The sequence below is a fragment of the Drosophila ananassae genome, chromosome XR (assembly GCF_017639315.1).
Source record: "Drosophila ananassae strain 14024-0371.13 chromosome XR, ASM1763931v2, whole genome shotgun sequence".
NCBI lineage: Eukaryota > Metazoa > Arthropoda > Insecta > Diptera > Drosophilidae > Drosophila > Drosophila ananassae.
Genome location: NC_057932.1, coordinates 21,211,632 through 21,230,003, shown reverse-complemented (window position 1 = coordinate 21,230,003; position 18,372 = coordinate 21,211,632). Strand labels below are relative to the sequence as shown.

General features: G+C 47.8%; 5 protein-coding genes across 11 annotated transcripts in view; 2 read left to right on the top strand and 3 right to left on the bottom strand.

Annotated features, from left to right (window-relative positions):
- Positions 1 to 11,214, bottom strand: part of LOC6501871 (protein yippee-like) — a 50,717-nt gene extending 39,503 nt beyond the window's left edge. The window contains exons 1-4 of one of the 6 annotated variants that reach the window (XR_006507707.1): positions 10,813 to 11,180; positions 6,483 to 6,703; positions 4,922 to 5,687; positions 3,051 to 4,867 (exon numbers count right to left, since the gene is read on the bottom strand). Coding sequence is in view for 3 of the 6 variants with exons in the window: in XM_014904140.3 (XP_014759626.1) it covers positions 5,235 to 5,579 (345 nt within the window). In the remaining 3 variants the exon portion in view is untranslated. The other 5 variants (XR_006507708.1, XR_006507706.1, XM_014904140.3 and 2 more) reach the window with 5 other exon arrangements.
- On the top strand, positions 1,388 to 2,968 carry LOC6501964. 2 transcript variants are annotated; one of them, XM_001966734.4, is made up of 2 exons: positions 1,388 to 1,515; positions 1,592 to 2,968. In XM_001966734.4, exon 2 carries the CDS (start codon positions 1,623 to 1,625, stop codon positions 2,163 to 2,165), a length of 543 nt encoding a protein of 180 aa, XP_001966770.1. In that variant the 5' UTR covers positions 1,388 to 1,515; positions 1,592 to 1,622; the 3' UTR covers positions 2,166 to 2,968. The 2 variants fall into 2 exon arrangements, with proteins under 2 accessions (XP_001966770.1, XP_044573240.1); XM_044717305.1 differs by having other exon boundaries at positions 1,419 to 1,515; positions 1,607 to 2,968.
- Positions 11,215 to 11,593: 379 nt separating the features above from the next.
- Positions 11,594 to 12,986, top strand: LOC6501965 (ATP synthase subunit delta, mitochondrial). Its single transcript, XM_001966736.4, has 4 exons — positions 11,594 to 11,731; positions 11,924 to 12,128; positions 12,203 to 12,414; positions 12,778 to 12,986. Exons 2-4 carry the CDS (start codon positions 11,930 to 11,932, stop codon positions 12,838 to 12,840), a joined length of 474 nt encoding a protein of 157 aa, XP_001966772.1. The 5' UTR covers positions 11,594 to 11,731; positions 11,924 to 11,929; the 3' UTR covers positions 12,841 to 12,986.
- LOC6501870 (skin secretory protein xP2) lies at positions 12,864 to 15,305 on the bottom strand. The gene is made up of 2 exons (XM_001966737.4): positions 15,300 to 15,305; positions 12,864 to 14,947 (listed from the first exon to the last, which is right to left on the bottom strand). The coding sequence occupies exons 1-2, from the start codon at positions 15,303 to 15,305 to the stop codon at positions 13,664 to 13,666; spliced, it is 1,290 nt and encodes a 429-aa protein (XP_001966773.1). The 3' UTR covers positions 12,864 to 13,663.
- A 1,653-nt stretch (positions 15,306 to 16,958) lies between these two features.
- Positions 16,959 to 17,863, bottom strand: LOC6501869. The gene is made up of 2 exons (XM_001966738.4): positions 17,702 to 17,863; positions 16,959 to 17,341 (listed from the first exon to the last, which is right to left on the bottom strand). Exons 1-2 carry the CDS (start codon positions 17,705 to 17,707, stop codon positions 17,036 to 17,038), a joined length of 312 nt encoding a protein of 103 aa, XP_001966774.1. The 5' UTR covers positions 17,708 to 17,863; the 3' UTR covers positions 16,959 to 17,035.
- Positions 17,864 to 18,372: the final 509 nt, after the last annotated feature.

Here is an 18,372-nt window from a genome sequence, read left to right as displayed (position 1 = left end):
CCAACCCAGGACACTGGGCACAAATCCGGGGTAGCATTTTGGCAGCAAAAGTCCGGTATCGTAGGCCCTGGGCCTATATTCTTCGTAAAACTAGTTTTAAGCTTATAGAATATTAATTCTCTGAAGCACTGCCCTCTTCCGCGCAGTGCACCCGTCCCGGTGGAGTCTTTCTAGCCAACCATTCACTCCGTAGTCTGTCGGGCAGTTCATGTGTGTTGCCGTTGACATGGTGCCATGGAAAAAATGATTGCTGCAGCCAGCTACTCCATAGATTGAGTGTGTATCCTCTGCCGTGTGTATCTATATTTGCAGTTTTGTCCCAGCAACTGTATCTGTATCTGTATCTGTATCTGTATCTCTAACTGCGTTTGTCGTCAAGTGCATCTGCATTTGTGTGGGATCTGGGCATTTAAGCCTTTTTGTGTGGCTTTCAACATTAATTAAATGCTCACAAGCCCCAAAAGGGAGACGGCATTCAAGGCCCCTCTTGGGGGTGTAGCTTCTCCTCCTCCTGGCTAGCTGCCCCCTTGCATCATTTATAAGGCTGATGTCTGGACTAGGTCGGAGGTCGAAAGTAGGAAGAGTTCCACTTCTGGGGCTCCATGAGTGCATATTAATGGAGTTAGCAAGCTCCACACGACTTCAGGGATAACTATGGCCTTCAAAAACGTATTCATTTTTCCCCTAAATTGAATTTATAAACTTCTTAAATGATTACCAAACAATCCCCTCGCTTCCTAATACTCAATTTCAATTTCCATCTCGTGTCGGGACCGACAATCAAGACATCACAATTTCATTCCTCGAACAAAAAATGGAAAATAATAAAACTGCTGACAGCTCCACAAATGGTTCACGAAAATATCAAACACAAGTCCTTGCGCCTCCCGGAAGGGGCAGCCCTTCGAATAAGGGATTCCCCTTCAACACCTCCGACGAAATCATTTGCGGGTGACTGGATGCCTTTCCCCTGCTCCATTCGTCCCGAAAGGAAAAGGGACAAGACAATGGGGCTCCCTCCGGCCCGGGGTTCGGTGGGCCGTGTGACAGATCCTGCCATTCCGTTCTGACTTTGCAATCTCTTCAAATTAAATTGACCTATGTCAGAATTGGCTCAAAAGGGTTTTCTCCTCCACCCCAGACCCCTGGCACTTTTCGTGTACTGCTCCTTTCTTCTCCATTCTGCGCAAAAGAAGGCAATCAGAGTAATGGCTTTAATGGACACTGATTGTCTGGCTGGGAGGGCACTCCAATTGGAATAGTTCCAGCACCTGTCACTTTAATAACTGAGTTTTTGCCACCTCTCGGAAATGATCAAGTTGGCAGGGCCCAGCCTAGGAGCCTAGGGAGTTCGAGGGAAAAGTTTCAAAATCGTAGTAGGCAGCGCCCTCCCTACAAGCTATAAAATCGGAGGCCGGGCCTGAGAGCTTCATTTGCCTCCGGGACAGGCAACAGTTCGGACGGCAAATCAGGAAAATAAACTCTATAATCAAAATTCAAAAAGGTCTCGAAAACGTGCGTAAGATTCAAAAGCAAAAAAAAAAGTAAAAGCGTAGGAAGTGAATTCGAAATTTGATGAAAAATTTGTCAGTTTATATTTCGCCAGGTGCGGCGCGGCCAAGATGTCTGCACTGCGGATGCTCCCGCGTGCAAGACCGATGCATCTGGACTCTAGCGTGGTGATGGGTCTGCGCTTCGCCAGCGGCGACCAGACCCGCATAATGAGCGGCGACCGCGAGGTGGTCGGCTACGGCATCAACGGACGCCCCATCTACTTCGACAGCCAGGACTGCCCCTTTCCGGCCATCCGCTTCCGGGAGCTCACCCCGGAGGTCTGCGCCATCCGCGAGAAGGAGCTGGGCGACTGGAAGAAGCTGTCGCTGTGCGAGAAGAAGATGCTGTACCGGCATAGCTTCTGCCAGACCTACGCAGAGTTCCAGAAGTTCACCCCGGACTGGAAGCTCGTCCTGGGCCTCGGATTGTGGTCACTGGCGATCGGCTGCGCCATCACCGTGATAAGCAAGCTGAACTTGTACAACGATCCGCCGGAGACGTTCGAGGAGGACCGCCGCTCTGCCCAGCTGCGCCGAATCATTCAGCTGCAAATGAACCCGATCACCGGGCTGTCTTCCAAGTGGTGCTACGAGCGCAACCAGTGGAAGTAGGGAGTGGGAGTCGGAAGCCCGTTCCACGCACATGCCAGACACAAGCATTCCAACCACACACGAGTACGAGCGAGGGACAATATGCTGATGATGCCGAGGATGATAGCCTATTGAATTGCCGTTTCGTTTCGTATTGACAAGTACACAAGCTGCAACCGTTGTGTTCGATAACCCATCCACTATCCCGCCATCAAGCTAAACTATCAACAGCATTATCGATTGCCAAGGATCGTTATATGTTCTATGTTCAATGTACACTGTACACTGTACACTTTACACTTTACACTGCCCCCACACCGAAGGACACTACATACGCTATGGGACACCAACATGCACACTCTGTAACCAGCCCAGCTGAGGACTGACTGGTCACAGCCCATAAACATAATTTGTTTACTCATTACACTATTCGGCCAAACAAATGTAACTACCGCCCTTACACACCCAGGACACCCTGCGTAGCACATGCCACGTAAGACATTGCCACGCAGAATATTGAATATATATCTCGACACTTCAGTCTCTACAATAGACACATGCATATACCTCACTCCGCACACGTAGCCCCCAACATGTTTCATAACCGGACATGAATTGTTGCATTCCACACACTCACCACACTTCGCACACTCTTACGCAATTGGTAAATAATTAGGATAATAATCGACACTCGTACAATCATTACAATACTGTCACTGTCACTGACACTGTCACTGTCACTCGCAGGCAATTCCGTTCTCTTCCTTGGATTGTAAAGAAGCGTGAACTGTGGTGCGAGAATAAAGGCGATTATAAGAATCGAATATAAGTGCCTTCTATCTTGTATCTTATATCTTGTATCTTATGTGTTATATCACCCTCCCGAAAGAACTCCCCGCCCAGAAGTGAGCTAAAAATGCGCTTTATTGCAATCTTGAATTGAGATTTGTTAATACATAGAATGCATGTACGATGTACGATCTGTGTGTATACAATATAATATTCAATATTCAATATAATATCTTCTGAGTGACTGTACTTGTCGGATGTGTTTTGATGTAAAGGTGGTCTCGTTCTAGGATGTAACATATGTATGTCGTATGCCCATGAAAGTATGTATAGTATGCACATCGTGTGAAGTACATAGTGGTATGTATGTATGTAAATACTAACATCGGTTCGCTTCAATTATTTTTTGTATGAATTCCTTCGTTTGCTCTCTGGTTTTTGGTTTTGGTTTCAAAATTTGTTTTCTTGTTTCGTTTCTGGTGCATCACATGCATGGAGTACAGTAGTCAATGCCTAAATGATCGAACAAAGCTCAAAGCTTCTCCAAAACCAGCTCCTTAGGTCGGAAAGATACAGAGTGTGTCGAGTGTCGAGTGTCGAGTTAAGTACGGCCAATTGATAGAGATACTAGATACGAGAACCTAAGCAGTTGTAGTCACTGAAAACTGAAAGCTATTTTACTATTGACTCCATAACTCGATTTCATTATTGTATTTTTTTAGCTTCGGGCTTATCTGGCTTTTATTGAACTCTGTTGATTCGTTACTTGCTCGCTTGTTTAGTTTCGTATTTAATTTAATGCTACCACAAAATATATTCCTCAGATACATTACATAACTACTTAGAGAACATCATTTAACTTGAATAGTTCTTGGCAGTTATTTTTTGCATTTACATTTTCATAATCCGTTTGCTTTAAAAATCGCCTCGCTCGTCCGTCCGCTACCTTCGTCCTGGTAGGAGTCCCTAAGACTCCTTCCGCCCGTCCTCTTCCATCGATTAGATTTGATTAACGTACGATATTTGCGACATAAATACGCATCTCTCACATATATAAATATACATATATACTGTGTACATATACTGTGTTTTGTATATAATTCTTGTGTATTTTATTCTCTTAAAGTTCGCACCTCGAGTGCTTGTATTTTTATAATTTCTTTCATATCCCGCCCGCTCATATCCCCCTCGTCCGGGCCGCCAGAGGGCCAGGCCACCAGTGGGACGACGCCCAGGACTTTCGGTCGGTCCATCTGGCGGCCAGGACGTCCTTATTGTTCAGCTCGCCCATCGACAACATTAGAATTTGTTATTAAAGTTTATCTCTCTTTTCCGGGCTTGTGTTTTGTTTCTTTCAAGCTAGCCAGCATTAAATAATTAATTTTAATTATAGTATTAAATAACTACTACAGTGAGAGTGGGTGTGGGGTGTGGAGTGTGGGGTGTTGGGTGGGTGTAGAAATGGGTGTGTGTGCTGGATGTGCTGGAGTGTGTTTCGCGTCGCATGCCCCCCATGGATGGTCGAAATGATTCCTGCAGTTCTTTGCTAAACATTTCTCTGTTTATTGGCAGTGCAAGTTTGCTTTATTTTTAGTGTCGTATGTGGGTTTTGGGCAGAACACTCAACTGAATCAGTTGCAACTTGCAAGCGGGGCCAAACGGTGCGAGGGTGAACTAAACACGTACAAAATAGACGAAAAAAAAAAAAAAAAAAAATCAAAATCCCAATGAGCCCAAATGAAAGTATGAGAGTCCTATCAAGCCTGGCTGATAGATGGCGTCCAGCGCAGAGATCCTTCTTCCCCAGCTTCCCAATCGAGCTGTAAGTATGTATGTAGTTTGTAGTTTTGTAGTTTGTAGTTTGTAGTTTGTTGTTGGTGGTGTGTGGTGTGTGGTATGTGGTATGTATGTGGGTGTCTGTCTGATTGGATGTTCTATAAGATACGACGAGTTATGCACTATAAAATAGCATATATATAATGTGGTACCCTAAAACTCGATCGCTAAAACCGCTCCGGCTGCACCTGCTGCTCCTGGCCAGTCCCTGATCCCACTCGTCGCTCGCCGCTTCCAGTGCCAGCTCCAGCTCTAGCTCCAGCTCCAGCTCCGATCCCAATTCCAATCCCAGACTTTAGCCATTTGATACACTCTGTGTCTGATCCGATCTGCCTGGCCATGCGTGTATGTGGTTCGTACTGTTTGATTTTCTGTTTCTGGTATGTGAACTCGCTGCTTTCCCGCTGCGTCCTTTCGTCCTTGGTGATTTCAACCGAGCCATTCAACCGAACCAGCCATCGTCTTTCAGTCCCAGCCGTTCTCCTTTATCATGTGCGCCAGCTCGATGATGAACTTGCCCTCCTTGTACTTCTGGCTGGACTCGTAGGCGTGCTCGTACTTCCAGCCCAGCGGCGTCTTGCAGCACTCGCAGTAGATGTCCGCCACGGCGTGCAGCCCGGTGAGCAGGACCCGCTCCTCCGTCTGCCCGCAGGCGACATTCACCACCGAGTTGAAGAGGTAGGCCGGTCCCTGGCTGCCCTGGAACGACTTCGAGATGAGCTCGTCGTGGGAGGCGAGGTGGGCGCGGCAGTGAACACATGAGTAGGTCCGGTTCGTGGACGGTAGGTAGGCCTGGAACGTCTTCACCATGTTGTGGGTGAAGCGGAGCTCCTTCCGGCAATCTCAGGCAGCAGGATAGTAGCTTGTGGTCGACTTTCCTCGTCTTGTTCCTGTCTGTCCTTATCGTGGTCCTCTTAACTGTCATTTGAGGAGGAGAAATAGCTTAGTCGTGTTTTTTTTTTCATATTTAATAGCAACTCAACTCGGTGTCTAACTCAGGTTTTGATTGAAAAAGCATTCAATTTGGTGCGTGTTCAAGGAAATAGTAGCAACTTCTAGCAGTCTGTCGTTCAGTTTCTGTGCGCTTTTGTCGTCGGAATCATTTGCATCTCGAAGGTGTCCGTGTGTCCGTCTGTCCGTAACTCTGTCCGCTTCCAAACAACACAGATGATCAGCTTTCAAGCCATTGCGGAGGGTGTAATTTGGCCCATTGTGTATAAAGTACATTCTGTATCAGAGTCACTTCCAAGTATCTTTGCCATGCTCGTCTGTCCGCCACTCTGTCCGCCTGTCTGTCCGTCAGACTGTCCATCCGTCTGCCCGATTGTTAGCTTTAGAGGATCTCATCTTCCAAACTTTCGAGGAACCCAGCACATTTCATTCTTCCGATCAAGTTTCGAAATGGAAATAACCAGAATCTTAGGCCTTTTTTTCAGAGTTCCCCAAAGACCCGCCCTCTAACTCTTGGCCACATATGTAAGTCAGTATAAATCGTAGTTAGTGGTTAGTAAAATACAATAGTGTTCACCTACTTTTGCTTTTAGCTTGAACTTTGGTCAAATTCATAGAAATCGATACTGATCCTTGAACTAGTTTTCTTGTTTTCTTGTTTTCCAGTTGCCGAACAAAGTTTTCGATTATTTTGACGCCAATTAATGCGAGCTAGCCGAGTTGGACCTGCGGCTCCTGCTTACTTATTTATGGGCCACTTACCTTGACCAGGACCACAGCGGAGTCGCTCCTCCACTCCTCCCTCGCGCGCCTGGGGTCTCTCTCGTTCGTTAACTGGGGGCGGCGTCGGTGGAGACTGGCTCGGCTGCTGTCATTGAGTTATAATTGCTGCGAATTCAGTGGACTCCTCTCCGGCTATAGAATCTGGTTCTGATTCCGATTCTGATCCCCGGCTATATCAGATTTCCAGGCTGCCAAAGAAACTGCAAGTGGAAACAAAAGGCGAATTATTAATGCATGCGACGTCTGTTATGCAAAGCAGGGAATTCGAGCCAAGGAAAAACAGTGCCGCTGGGGCGGAGAGGGGTGGGGTGGGGTGGAAAAGCTAGATATGGCCGGGCATTTCCATTATTGATTTCCATTTGCAATCTTTCTGCCGTTGGTAATTCCAGTCGGCAACCAGCACACAGACACGGAGCACACAAGGGATAATTGCCCACCCCCGCAACCAAACAAAGCGCAACGAGAACAGGCGAAAAGCACTGGACTAGGGAGTACCCTGTAAAGACAAGGGCTAGTTAATAATGCTTTTAATAGGAGCAATAGGTGCAAGACTCATACAACTCATAGAAGACTGATAGTACTTGATGGTTCTAAGGGGTAGGCTCCATTCCATGCTACCTTTGCCATGTGCAGATACCCCGCACAAATAGATATTTGTTGCACTCACGCACAGTTTGGCAGCAAAACGCTGCACCTCCACCCCCGAGCAATGGCGGGGATCGACTGGAGAGAACTCTCCTCCCATTAGCGCCGTCTCGGGTGCTAAACGACTGATGGCCGTTCGCCGTAAACACCCAGCCGGGTCTGAGTAAGTGTAATGCCCGATTTTCGGGCGCGGAACCCAGGTGGGGCTCTGCTAAATAGGACAAGTACGGCGGGATGCCCATGAATAATGCCAGCCCGCAATCTTTTATTCATTCCAGTCGTGAGTCGAGTTCTCCGAGTTCCCTTCGTGTGCCTTTTGTGGCTCCTGGCGAAGCTGTTAATTGTTATTCATTGGCGGCCTTGCCGATTGATGATGCTTACCGATTGATAAGCGGAGAGCTTAAGGCGAAGGGTTCTCGCTGCGAGGAAGTCGGAGCAGACGGGCAGACAATGGCCGATTAAATGAATACGTTCGGGGAGTGGGGTGAGGTCGTGCGAGTCAAAATTCGAGGGGTTCGCTCGGCGGAGGGGAAGTCTGAGGGAGGGATCTCCGCCCATTCTTGTGTCTGAGCTTTGTTTTTTGGCTTTTGTGCCGGCCCAGAAGTAATGAATCCGCCAGGAGCGTAGATGCCCTTGTAATTAGGCCCCACAATATTTTTTCACTCTGCCAGGGGCGGCTCGAGGGGCTTTGCTAGGGGACTGCACTGAGGACCCCTCCCGCCAACTACGCCGCTGCCCAGTCATCAGCGCCTTCGGCTCAATCTCCGAATGCAAATTGGCCAACAACGCCGCTGCCAACGCCGGCTGCTCTGCCTGCGCCGGCGACTTCAGCACAAAGAACACCAAACCCAAAGGAGCGCCCTGGCAGAACAAAGAGCGCCAAACGGGAGCGGGAGCGGGGCAAGCAGAGGGGCAGAGAGCGAGAGTGCATAAAAGGGAAATGCACTTGGCCCCAGACAACAAAGAGATCGAATCCGCCCCCACCTTCCGTGGCCCCGGGGGGCGTGTCGCCAGAAATAATTTGCATTTCGATTAGAAAATCTGTCAGCCAACTTAATTAATTAGCTCTTTTTTTTATCATAGTAGCAGCAGTAGCTTCAGGAAACCAAACAAAACAACAACAGTTCACTGAACCACAAAAAAAAACCAAAAACAGGAGAGGACGAGCGGGGCAGAGAGAGGCAGGGGAGCCTGCAAAAGTTCTTTGTCACTCACTGGGGCTGGCTCTCTCTCTCTCTCGCTCCGACAATTATTCTGCGTGCGAATTCTGTTAATTTTTTGCACCTTTTGGGCTTATTTTTTAGCGCCTAGCACTACTTCTGGCTGGCTCTTGCCAAGATTTTTTGCCAAGTTCTCCACGCGACAAGTCGGAAAGCAAAGCGCGCAGCGCGAAACTCGAAAAGCGAATGACGCTGGCTTGCCGTTTTTCTGCCGGCATGGCGGCGGGCGAACCCCATGGCGGCGGCAGCGCTGCGACTGCGACTGCGACTGCGACTGAGACGCAGCAGGTGGCAGCGCCGCCAGCGATAAAGGACAAATATGAAATGCAAAACGGCTGAGGCTGAATAACAAACAAAAAACATGCAACAATTGGAGCAACAACGCACAATGCGTGCTCAATGAACAAACAAATTACGTGCAATTTGCGATTGCAATCAAGACGCAGCTGCAAGACGACAGATACAAGATACAAGATGAAGATAGAAAACGGTAACCGCAATTGCCGTTAGAAATGTTAACAATATTCTTGTTACTGCTCTCTCTCGCCTCTCGCCTCTAGCGTCTTGTCCCCCCCAAACGACCCCACCACCCGATGTGGGCAAGCAACAAAGCGGCTTTTGCCATTTTCTTGTCCTCTCTTGCAAGCTCATGTGCGTGGGGGACAGTGGTGTGCAGAAAAGTGGTAACAGCTCGGAAACTTGTTCGAAACACATGCTTGCCTAAACAAAAGCTGTACTGCCTATTTGCCGCAGTGAAACACAGCGTTTTAATGGCAAACAGCTGGACAAATTATAGCAACAATGTCGTTTTGATTGCCGCCGTTAAACGGCTCTAATCACCGGATTTCATTTATCTCCTCCGGCGGCTCCAATGTGCTGGCCGTCACTGTGCTGTCATGGTAAAAGCAACAGCAGCCGGGTAACGGTAACTCCGCCAGGTATGTAACTCATGTACCGCGGTAGTGTGTCAGCGTCGACTGCAACGCCGACCGCGGCAGCGACTGCGACCGCGATGGCGAGGCAAAGTGACTGGCTTCGCGTGTTGAAAGTGCAGCCGCTTGCAACAGATTGCACACGAAATTAGTTAATTAAAGGCAAAAATAAGCCACAGTATCAGCACTCTTTGTGCAGAACTCCTGTCAAGACCGCATTAATTGGCATAACTTCTTGGAGCGCAATCACTGAACCTCATTTGCGGCTGATATTGTTTATTGTTTACTGTTTATTCTGCGTCTGCTTCTGCGTCGGCGTCGACGTCGACGTCGCCTTTAGCCAAAAAGTCAACACGGCTAAGAACTTTTGCGTCGTTCTCTCTGGCCGTTTTGCTTTGTTCGAAAGGTATTTCTGGGGTGTATCCCGGCCTTGTACGAAGCGGGGGTGCCCGTCAAAAACAAAAAATGTGCGAAAGAATCATGAGAGAAGAGCACCAGAAGATGATGGAGCTGAAGAAGAGGAAGAGTTTGCTGGTAGCAACGACCGACAGGTCGCCCCCCTCCTTGGCCACCCTTCCCCACAGCTGTTCTTTGTTGTTGTTTGGGTTTCTTTCGTTTTTGTTCGTTTCTCCCTCTGGTTCTCGCCTTTCTGGTGTGTTGCCGTCTCCCTTGCGCCAAATCGGGGGGGTCAATGGCGTTGCTCTTTAAAAACTTGTCTCTGGCCGCTCTCCCCCACTTGTTTTGCGTTTGTTTTTGCGCGTCTTGGAGGAAGCGAAAATATAAATAAAATAGAACGGTGATTAGCAGCGGCCAGATAAAAAACGGCCTGGCAGATAGGCGAAAACAAAACAAAGCCAACAGCTGATGCAATACAAAGAGCCAGAAAGAGCGGCGCAGGCGGCCGAGGTGAGAGAGCACTGGATCGGGCTTGGGATCAGGCTTATATTATTCGGTATATAGTACATGTATGTACATATAGTCCGCATTAGCAACATTCGATTGTGGTCGTTTTTCTTATCAGAAAATAACATGAAATTTATTGCGTTGTGACGCTACTGGGGGCTGCGACGCCAACAAAAGCAGAGAGGACTAGCGAGGCCCCCCAAAGAGGGAGAGCGAGAGGTAAACAAAAATACACAAACAGCTGCGACAGAACACACACACACCTGCGCACTACAGCTGCTGTGTGTATGCAGAAAATGCGAAAATCCTGTGGGCCCCCACGCCGCCTCTGCACTCCTTCTTTCACAACAAAGTCAGCTGCGTGTGTGCAACAGCAGCAGGGCACTTCAGAGCAGGATTTGGAGTCGCAATTTGTTTAGAGTCTTTCCTTAGAGCCCCAAATAAAACGCCAAGAGCACAGACACACGCACAAACGTTTGTATACAAAACAAAATAGCAAAAAAAATCTATCTGCAAGCGCATACACGCATGGGGTACAGTTTTTGGCAGCTTTCAAAGTGTGGGTGACGCGATGCGATTTTGAAACATTATAACTGTACAAGCACTTACATGTTAGTTTGATTCTAGTTTGATGCGTTTCCCCTCTTCCTTTGGACCAGCACACACACACTGCAACACTAGCACGGCCAAAAGCAATATGCAACGATTATGGCCAACGGAAAACGAAAATTGGCAATGGCTCTTCTCTTCTGGCGCTTCTCTATTTCTTCACTTGCAGTTTGTTTTCTATTTCAACCTTAGTTGTTGTACCTCTGCAGCCAGCCAGTGGGACCAGGCAATCGCTCCACTGCAAATACTGCCAGAGTTTCTGCACAATAAGTTTAAAAAATTGAGCGGGTACTGCGAGAATCACAGAAATATCTATATAAAATAGTACAACCACTGGGATTACTTATGAAATATATAAAATATTAATCTTTAAGAAGATGGACACACATAATTTACGATTTATGATGCTAAGATGGTGGAAATAGAATTTTTCTTCCATGTTTTTTTTATGATTTAACATTGATAACGTATATCTATCCTTCTTAATATAAAAACGAGTCCTTTATTTTAAAGTAAACTTGGTTTAATGGCCATCGAATGTCTTATCCGAAAATCTGGTCACTTGCCTTTCCTATTGGCCTGACAACTCTAGAACTCCAATTGGATAAAAAAGAAAATACCGAAAATACCAAATTTGTGGAAATTAAGAAAAAGGAACAAGGTAAAATCACAATTTTAGAGTTAAATTTATTCATATTAATAAAGAACCAATTGTTTTCAAGCGCCATGAGAATGTAAAACACATTTTAAACACCAAAAGGGGTACAAATATCGATGTTCTATATATCGATTTTTCCATCGATGTTAGTCCATCCAAAATCTGGCCACACTGGCATTTTGGCAAAAACAGCGGCACTTACGACAGATTGTAAAAGTTTTCTCTGTTTTTTTGTTCGAGATCACTCAAAACTAGAAAAAGGTTAGGCCATGCAGAGAAAAAGCGACTTTACAGGTTCCCAAATTGGCGTCAGAGCGAGAGCCCGATTAAACTGGACCTGGAAGGGATCCGCTAGTCCAGCCGCCTAACCTACAAAGTTACATAATATCGGTTATTTGTTATTATGAATAGGTATTCCTACTTAACTGGTGCAAATCTCTTTTCCTTCTACAGAGCATAATGTCGTTCTCCAAGACTGCCCGTTTGTTGGCCACCCGTGGCGCCCGCATGGTCCAGTCCCGCAGCTACTCCGACGAGATGAAGCTGACCTTCGCTGCCGCCAACAAGACATTCTACGATGCCGCCGTGGTGCGCCAAATCGATGTGCCATCCTTCTCTGGCTCCTTCGGTATCCTGGCTAAGCACGTGCCCACCCTCGGTAAGTTCTTGCCCCTTCATGGGCCACTTCTCCGCTTGCGATCTTGTTATATCACCCAATTATTTGACTTCCAGCTGTCCTGAAGCCCGGAGTGGTCCAGGTGGTGGAGAACGACGGCAAGCTGATCAAGTTCTTCATCTCCAGCGGCTCTGTCACCGTCAACGATGACTCCTCTGTCCAGGTGCTCGCCGAGGAGGCGCACAATGTCGAGGACATTGACATTAACGAGGCTCGCCAGCTGCTTACCAAGTACCAGTCGCAGTTGAGCTCTGCTGGTGACGAGAAGGTGCGATATAGTGTTAGCGATAGATAAGATTCTATTGCAAAGTTTTCATCATCTTGTGAGGGTTTATCGTGTCGGGCTTATGTTGAAGTAGGCATCTCCATGATAGACTTCTATGTGAGGAAACCATTCCTTGATTCATTTTACAAAAGAACCTAAAGCCCCAACATCAGTTATGTTTTAAGAGTCTTTAACTTCTACGTATGATTATAAGAACTGAAATAGGAAAGATAAAGAAAGAAAGAAAGAAAGATAGACTGTCAGAATACTTTTAAATACCATTTGTGAAAAAGTTCTTAGCTTTACGGAGTTCTTGTTCAAAATACCAGACCATAACTAATGTAATGTCCTTATTCCTCTTTGCAGGCCAAGGCTGAGGCTGCCATCGCCGTGGAAGTCGCCGAGGCGTTAGTCAAGGCTGCCGAATAGACGTAATCAACAACAATAATAGCAACAACACCACACACACCGCCACCAACATCCACAAACCGATGTTTTGTGTCTGAAATTAATAAAACATAAACGATCCTCTTTAAAAGCAAGGCGTTATGAAACAATAAAAAAGCGAATCATAATATCCGTATTAATGACCGTGATCACCAAACAACTTCAAACGTCGCCTCGTCACAGTCTTCGATTGTTTTTTTGTAATTTTTTTTCTGTTTCGCTGCCAATTCAGTGATTAAACATTCGCCGAAGAGAAATGTGTGATATTTCCTCGCCCTGTGGTACTCTCGTTATGCTAATCCACTGGCCTCTAGCCTTTAATCATATTTAAAGGCGTTTCTTTTGTGCGCTGGAATGTGCTGCTCCCGCCAACTTTCTTATGCAAATTCTGGCCCAGCCTCAAGACGAATTAGCCAGCCTGGTCTCTCGGCTGCTCTCGAGCGCTAATCAATTTTGTAATATAAATTAGTAATAGTACGAAATCGACCAATTTCCACACACTTTCGTTAAATGGCCTAATGGAAAATTGCATAACGATTGCAACCACCAACCACCAGCCACCAGGCGCCAGGCGCCGCTATTTTTCCCAGTGTGGAAACCCCAAACCTGTTCCCCGAAGGTCAAGTTTACGGTGTCTATTTCTTCGATAGCTATCCCTAATTATAATAAACGTTTAGCGTTTTTTGGAATTTCTCTTTTAATTTTCTAACAAAAAAATGCGTGGTAAAAAAAATGTCTTAAATTAAACTCATGGCGTTGTGTAGGAATGGTAGGGTGCTCGATGTAGTAGCAGGAAGGATCCTCTCTAGTAGGCGGGTGGGCCGTAGGTCTGGGCGGGGGCGTGGCCCACTGGCAGGACGGGCTCCTCGGGGGCGAAGACCGGCGCCGGAGCGGGATGGGGCACGCTCAGGACGGGCGCTGGTGCTGGAGCTGCGTAAACTGGAGCTGGAGCTGGAGCAGGAGCGGAGTAAACTGGAGCCGGAGCTGGGGCAGAGTAAACTGGAGCCGGAGCTGGGGCAGAGTATACTGGAGCCGGAGCTGGGGCGGAGTAAACTGGAGCTGGAGCTGGGGCAGAGTAAACTGGAGCTGGAGCTGGGGCAGAGTAAACTGGAGCTGGTGCTGGGGCAGAGTAAACTGGAGCTGGAGCTGGGGCGGAGTAAACTGGAGCTGGAGCAGGAGCGGCGTACACCGGAGCAGGAGCAACCACTGGGGCAGGAGCATAGACTGGAGCGGGAGCAGCGACTTCCTGAACAGGGGGCAGGTAGGAAGACACCGGAGCAGCCACTGGGGTGGGCACATCGATGGGAGCGTAGGCAGGAGCGGCAGCCACTGGGGCAGAGTGCTCATGGATAACGCGGACCACCTTGGTGACACCGCCGGAGTAGCCAGCACCCGAAGCGTATCCGCCACCGGAAGAGTATCCGCCGCCCGAAGAGTATCCGCCCTCCTGGCTCTCGTGGACGACCTTGATGACCTGGGACACAGCTCCGCCACCGACAGAAGCGCCACCGCCTCCGATGAAGGCAGGAGCCGGAGCAGGGCCGGAAGCAACGTTCACCACCTTGACGATCTGAGGAGCACTCTCAACCAGAGGAGCGCTGACCAGAGGGGCGGACTCCTGCAGGACCTTGATGACCTTCACGGAGGATGGGGCGGGGCCAGCAACGGGGGGAAGGTAGACGGGTCCGGGAGCGGGTCCATGGCCGCCGCTGCTGCCTCCGGAGATGACCTTCACCTTGATGACCTGGGGAGCAGCCTCGTAGCCGTAGCCGCCGCCATAGCTGGAGCCAGCGGAGTATCCTCCAGAGGAGTAGCCACCGGAGTATCCGCCGCCCTGCTGGTGGATGACCTTGACGACTTGGACCGGGCCACTGGGACCGTGTCCGCCATGGTAGCCACCACCACCGCCGCCACCTCCGTGGTAGCTTCCGCCTCCGTTGCCACCGCCTCCACCGTTACCACCGCCGCTCAGGCTGAATCCGCCCTTCAGGTTGGCTCCGCCGCCGCCGCCACCTCCTCCGCCGCCTCCAAGGAGACCCAGGAAGCCAGCGTTGGCCACAGCGAACAGAGCACACATACAAACGAAGACCTGGAAGGAGATGAAGCATTGTGGTTAGTGCATTTTCAGGATTAGTCCTTCCCAGACTATTATTTTTAAGACTAGGAGGCACATTTCGTGGATTCTCAATCTCTTGTAGCATTAAGGTTCTTTTCAATCATAATTCGTATATCCATATTATCTGATTCTGATTGAAAATCGCTCCTAAATGTATAGGATTTCAAAAAAAAGGTTTTTGAAACATTCGGTATGATTTCCAAAAGTTTTGATTGAATTTCAGAATGTGTTTTGAAACATTTTCACTGTGTTTGTAGGTTTTTGTCACTCTTGATCACTCAAAAAAAAATATAGAGGTCCGAGTCCATATCCAAGGATATCTCACCTTCATGCTGACTACAATTCCACTTGGTGAGGTGATACCGATTCCCGGAGATAACGCCTTGAGTGCTGAGATGAGCAGAGACGAGACTGATGTCCGATCGATCGGCGGGCTAGTCTTTTATACGATGTAAGCGGAGCGATTAAGCGATCATGGGCGAACAAAGGCGTTTCATTAAGATTTCCAAACCACCCAGACCCATCAGCATTAGCTTTCGATTCATTTTCACCAAGTCTGGTGGCCAGTGGTCTGCTCGGCTGGCCTAAGATTCGGATGGGGCGGCGCACCCAGCCAAAAACTCCCCATCTGCCGACGAGGTTCTTCTTTTGCGATTTCGGAATTTTGGTTTTTGGTTTCGTTTTCGTTTTCGATTATGCGGTAATGCTGTTTCCAGTTTCCAGTCGGGCTCCGACTTGTGCTGCATTTCCGAAATTCCGACAGAGGCTCCCACAATTAGCATGAAAATGGTAAGCCAGCTACACTGAGAGAATCCAACGGAGGGACAACAGAGCCCTATGCTGCAGGAAGAAAATGGGAGTATGATGTGCCATAGTCTGAAGTAATAGCTATTTAACTACGATTTCCAACAGGTTCTATACTTAAACCAACATGTAAGGAAGTAGAATCTAAAGAATCCCTTTCTCCTCTCTCCATAACTCACTTCCGAAGTGACTCCCTTCAACATTTCATTCAAATACTTCTAGATTTGTACCTCTTTTCTCGCAGTGCTGCTTTCATATTTTCAGTTTTCGTTTTCGTTTCAGTTTTACATAGTTTTAGGTTGAGGTTTTGTCATTTGCATACACGGGCGGCGGAGAGTTGCCTCACAAGGCGGCCGGCAGTCTGTCATAAAGCAGAGACCCAGCCCAGCCCATCCCATCCCATCCCATCCCAAGCCAGCCTAATCGAATCAAAATGAATCCAATCCAATCCAAGCCCAGCGATTTCAAGGTGAGTGCCAGTCGGAATCGAATCTGTTGTCAACCGGCCTGCAGATTCATCTTGGGGCTACGATGATGGCCATCATATAGGCTTGCGCAAGCCAGGCCCATTCCACATACCACTTGTAAACCTATTATAATATTGTTATTGTTTTGGCCACAAACATTGTAAATTGGCCAACGGGGCGAATGAGCGATGAGAGCTACTCGGGTGGCATGCGACATGGGCTCTTCGAAACCTGTCGCTAGTCCGTAGACCAAGTTTTCTCGGAAAATCTCTGCTCATATTTCTTGATCTGTAAATGCAGGGCTAATTAGGCGGTGTCCGAGTCAGTGGGCAGATCGGGTTTGGAGCCACCTGTCCGTGAATCAAGTGTGGGAAATCAGAGGCTGCATCGGGTCGGTTGCCAAACCAGCATTCCTCCAATCGTGACCATCTTATCGTCTTTCCGGCCATGTGATGCGGCTTAATTGATGCCGCACTGTCTGGAGAAATTCACGGAAAGTCGCATAATCATCTATTTCCCTAATCGACCTTTACCTTTGGCATTACCTCTTTAACACTTGATCTTTCCAGTCGAATTATAAGCCAAATTATTTCCAGCCACATCAGCATCAATCATCTAGTGCTTTACCTGATCCACCAGTAAATCATGTTCCGTATTCGGTTGCCCTTCTCGCCCCACCAAGATGTGGCTAATCCCCCAAAAATCCAGACAACTTTATTACTTATTCGTTTTATTCGGGCTTTATTTTATACAGATAGAGAAAAAGTGGCGTTCCTTTGGAGGGAGCATCCTACTTCTGCTTCAGCCAGCCACCGTAGGCCAGAGGAGACTCGTACACGGCGGAGTGTCCCAGGCGCACCGAGGACACCACTGGCACGGACTCCACCACGGGCACAGATCGCACCACCGGCACGGAGCGCACAACAGGAACGGAGCGGACTACGGGGACGGAACGAACCACAGGCACGGAGCGGACTACGGGCACGGAGCGCACCACGGGAACGGACACTGGGGCGTAGGCGATGCCGGCTCCATGGAGCACGCTGCTCTGGACGAAGGCCACGCAGGCGGCGATCAGGAGGCTGGCGATGAAGAACTGGAAGAGAAGATCATCGTTGGTAATCACATACATATGTTTCAAAAGCAATACTTAAGAAGGATATGGCATTTAGGGTGATGCTGGTCTTGAAGATGGTTTAAATTTTATTTTGGAGAAAGCTTATTCAGTAACTGAATTGTTTTTGAGACATTCTTTAGACTTTTAGAATTATGAAATGCCATTATTTAAGGCCAGTCTTAGTGATTATTGGTTTTACGCTTCACTTGACTAATCACTTTATAATTTCAAAGTTCACTCTTGATTTTGGAAATCACACTTTTCAAAAGCACAGAAAAAAAAAGGTTTTCGGAGTCCTTAATACTCTTAGAACTTTATCCTTTTCCGAACCAAACTCACCTTCATTTTTCTGGGGGTTGAGTTGACTTTTTGCGGATCTAGCTGGATTGCTGGATGATGGCTGGGCTGTGATTGAATGATTGGAGTTTGGAAGGCTTATATACCCCCCGATGAGAACGTCAGAACGCCCGGAGGGGCCTAACCAAAAGTGGAGCAATAAAACTGGCCAGAAACGTCTAAGCGATGGCTTTATTGCCGAAATTACCAATACCCTCTATCCAGTTATCGTCATAACTTATTTGAGGCGACGACGCCTTTCAAAGTGTCAAAGAGTGCCAAGACAATGAGAACTCGTTCTCCTCTCCTGGCCTTTGGGCCAGGTGCCGTGCGTATTCTCCGGCTACCCAGTTCTGGCCACTTCCTCCGCATCGTTGATGAATTCTTGTGCAAATTGATTGCCACTTCATCGCCGAGGCATAAGCGCAGTGCTTTTGATAATCCCCAGTATTGTTTTTCTCCTTTTTTGTGTTGGCTAAACTTTATTTATGAGGCATTGTCCACGCCCTATTATGCTTTTTGGTCCGACACGTCGGACGGCACCAGGAATGCAAATTTATGCAAAATCCGCCGGAGCTTCCTCAATGGAGAAAAAACCCAAAAGCAAATATTAAGACTTGTACATTGTTTAAAAAATAATAAACACTTGTTTGCTTTTGCTTCAGGGTAAAAAG

Excerpts from the sequence above, each read along its gene's own strand:
- LOC6501964 (XM_001966734.4), top strand. The coding sequence starts at position 1,623 with ATGTCTGCACTGCGGATGCTCCCGCGTGCAAGACCGATGCATCTGGAC.
- LOC6501965 (XM_001966736.4), top strand. The coding sequence starts at position 11,930 with ATGTCGTTCTCCAAGACTGCCCGTTTGTTGGCCACCCGTGGCGCCCGC. Across the intron at positions 12,129-12,202 it reads TAAGCACGTGCCCACCCTCG|CTGTCCTGAAGCCCGGAGTG; the intron begins GTAAGTTCTTGC and ends TTTGACTTCCAG. Across the intron at positions 12,415-12,777 it reads GCTCTGCTGGTGACGAGAAG|GCCAAGGCTGAGGCTGCCAT; the intron begins GTGCGATATAGT and ends TCCTCTTTGCAG.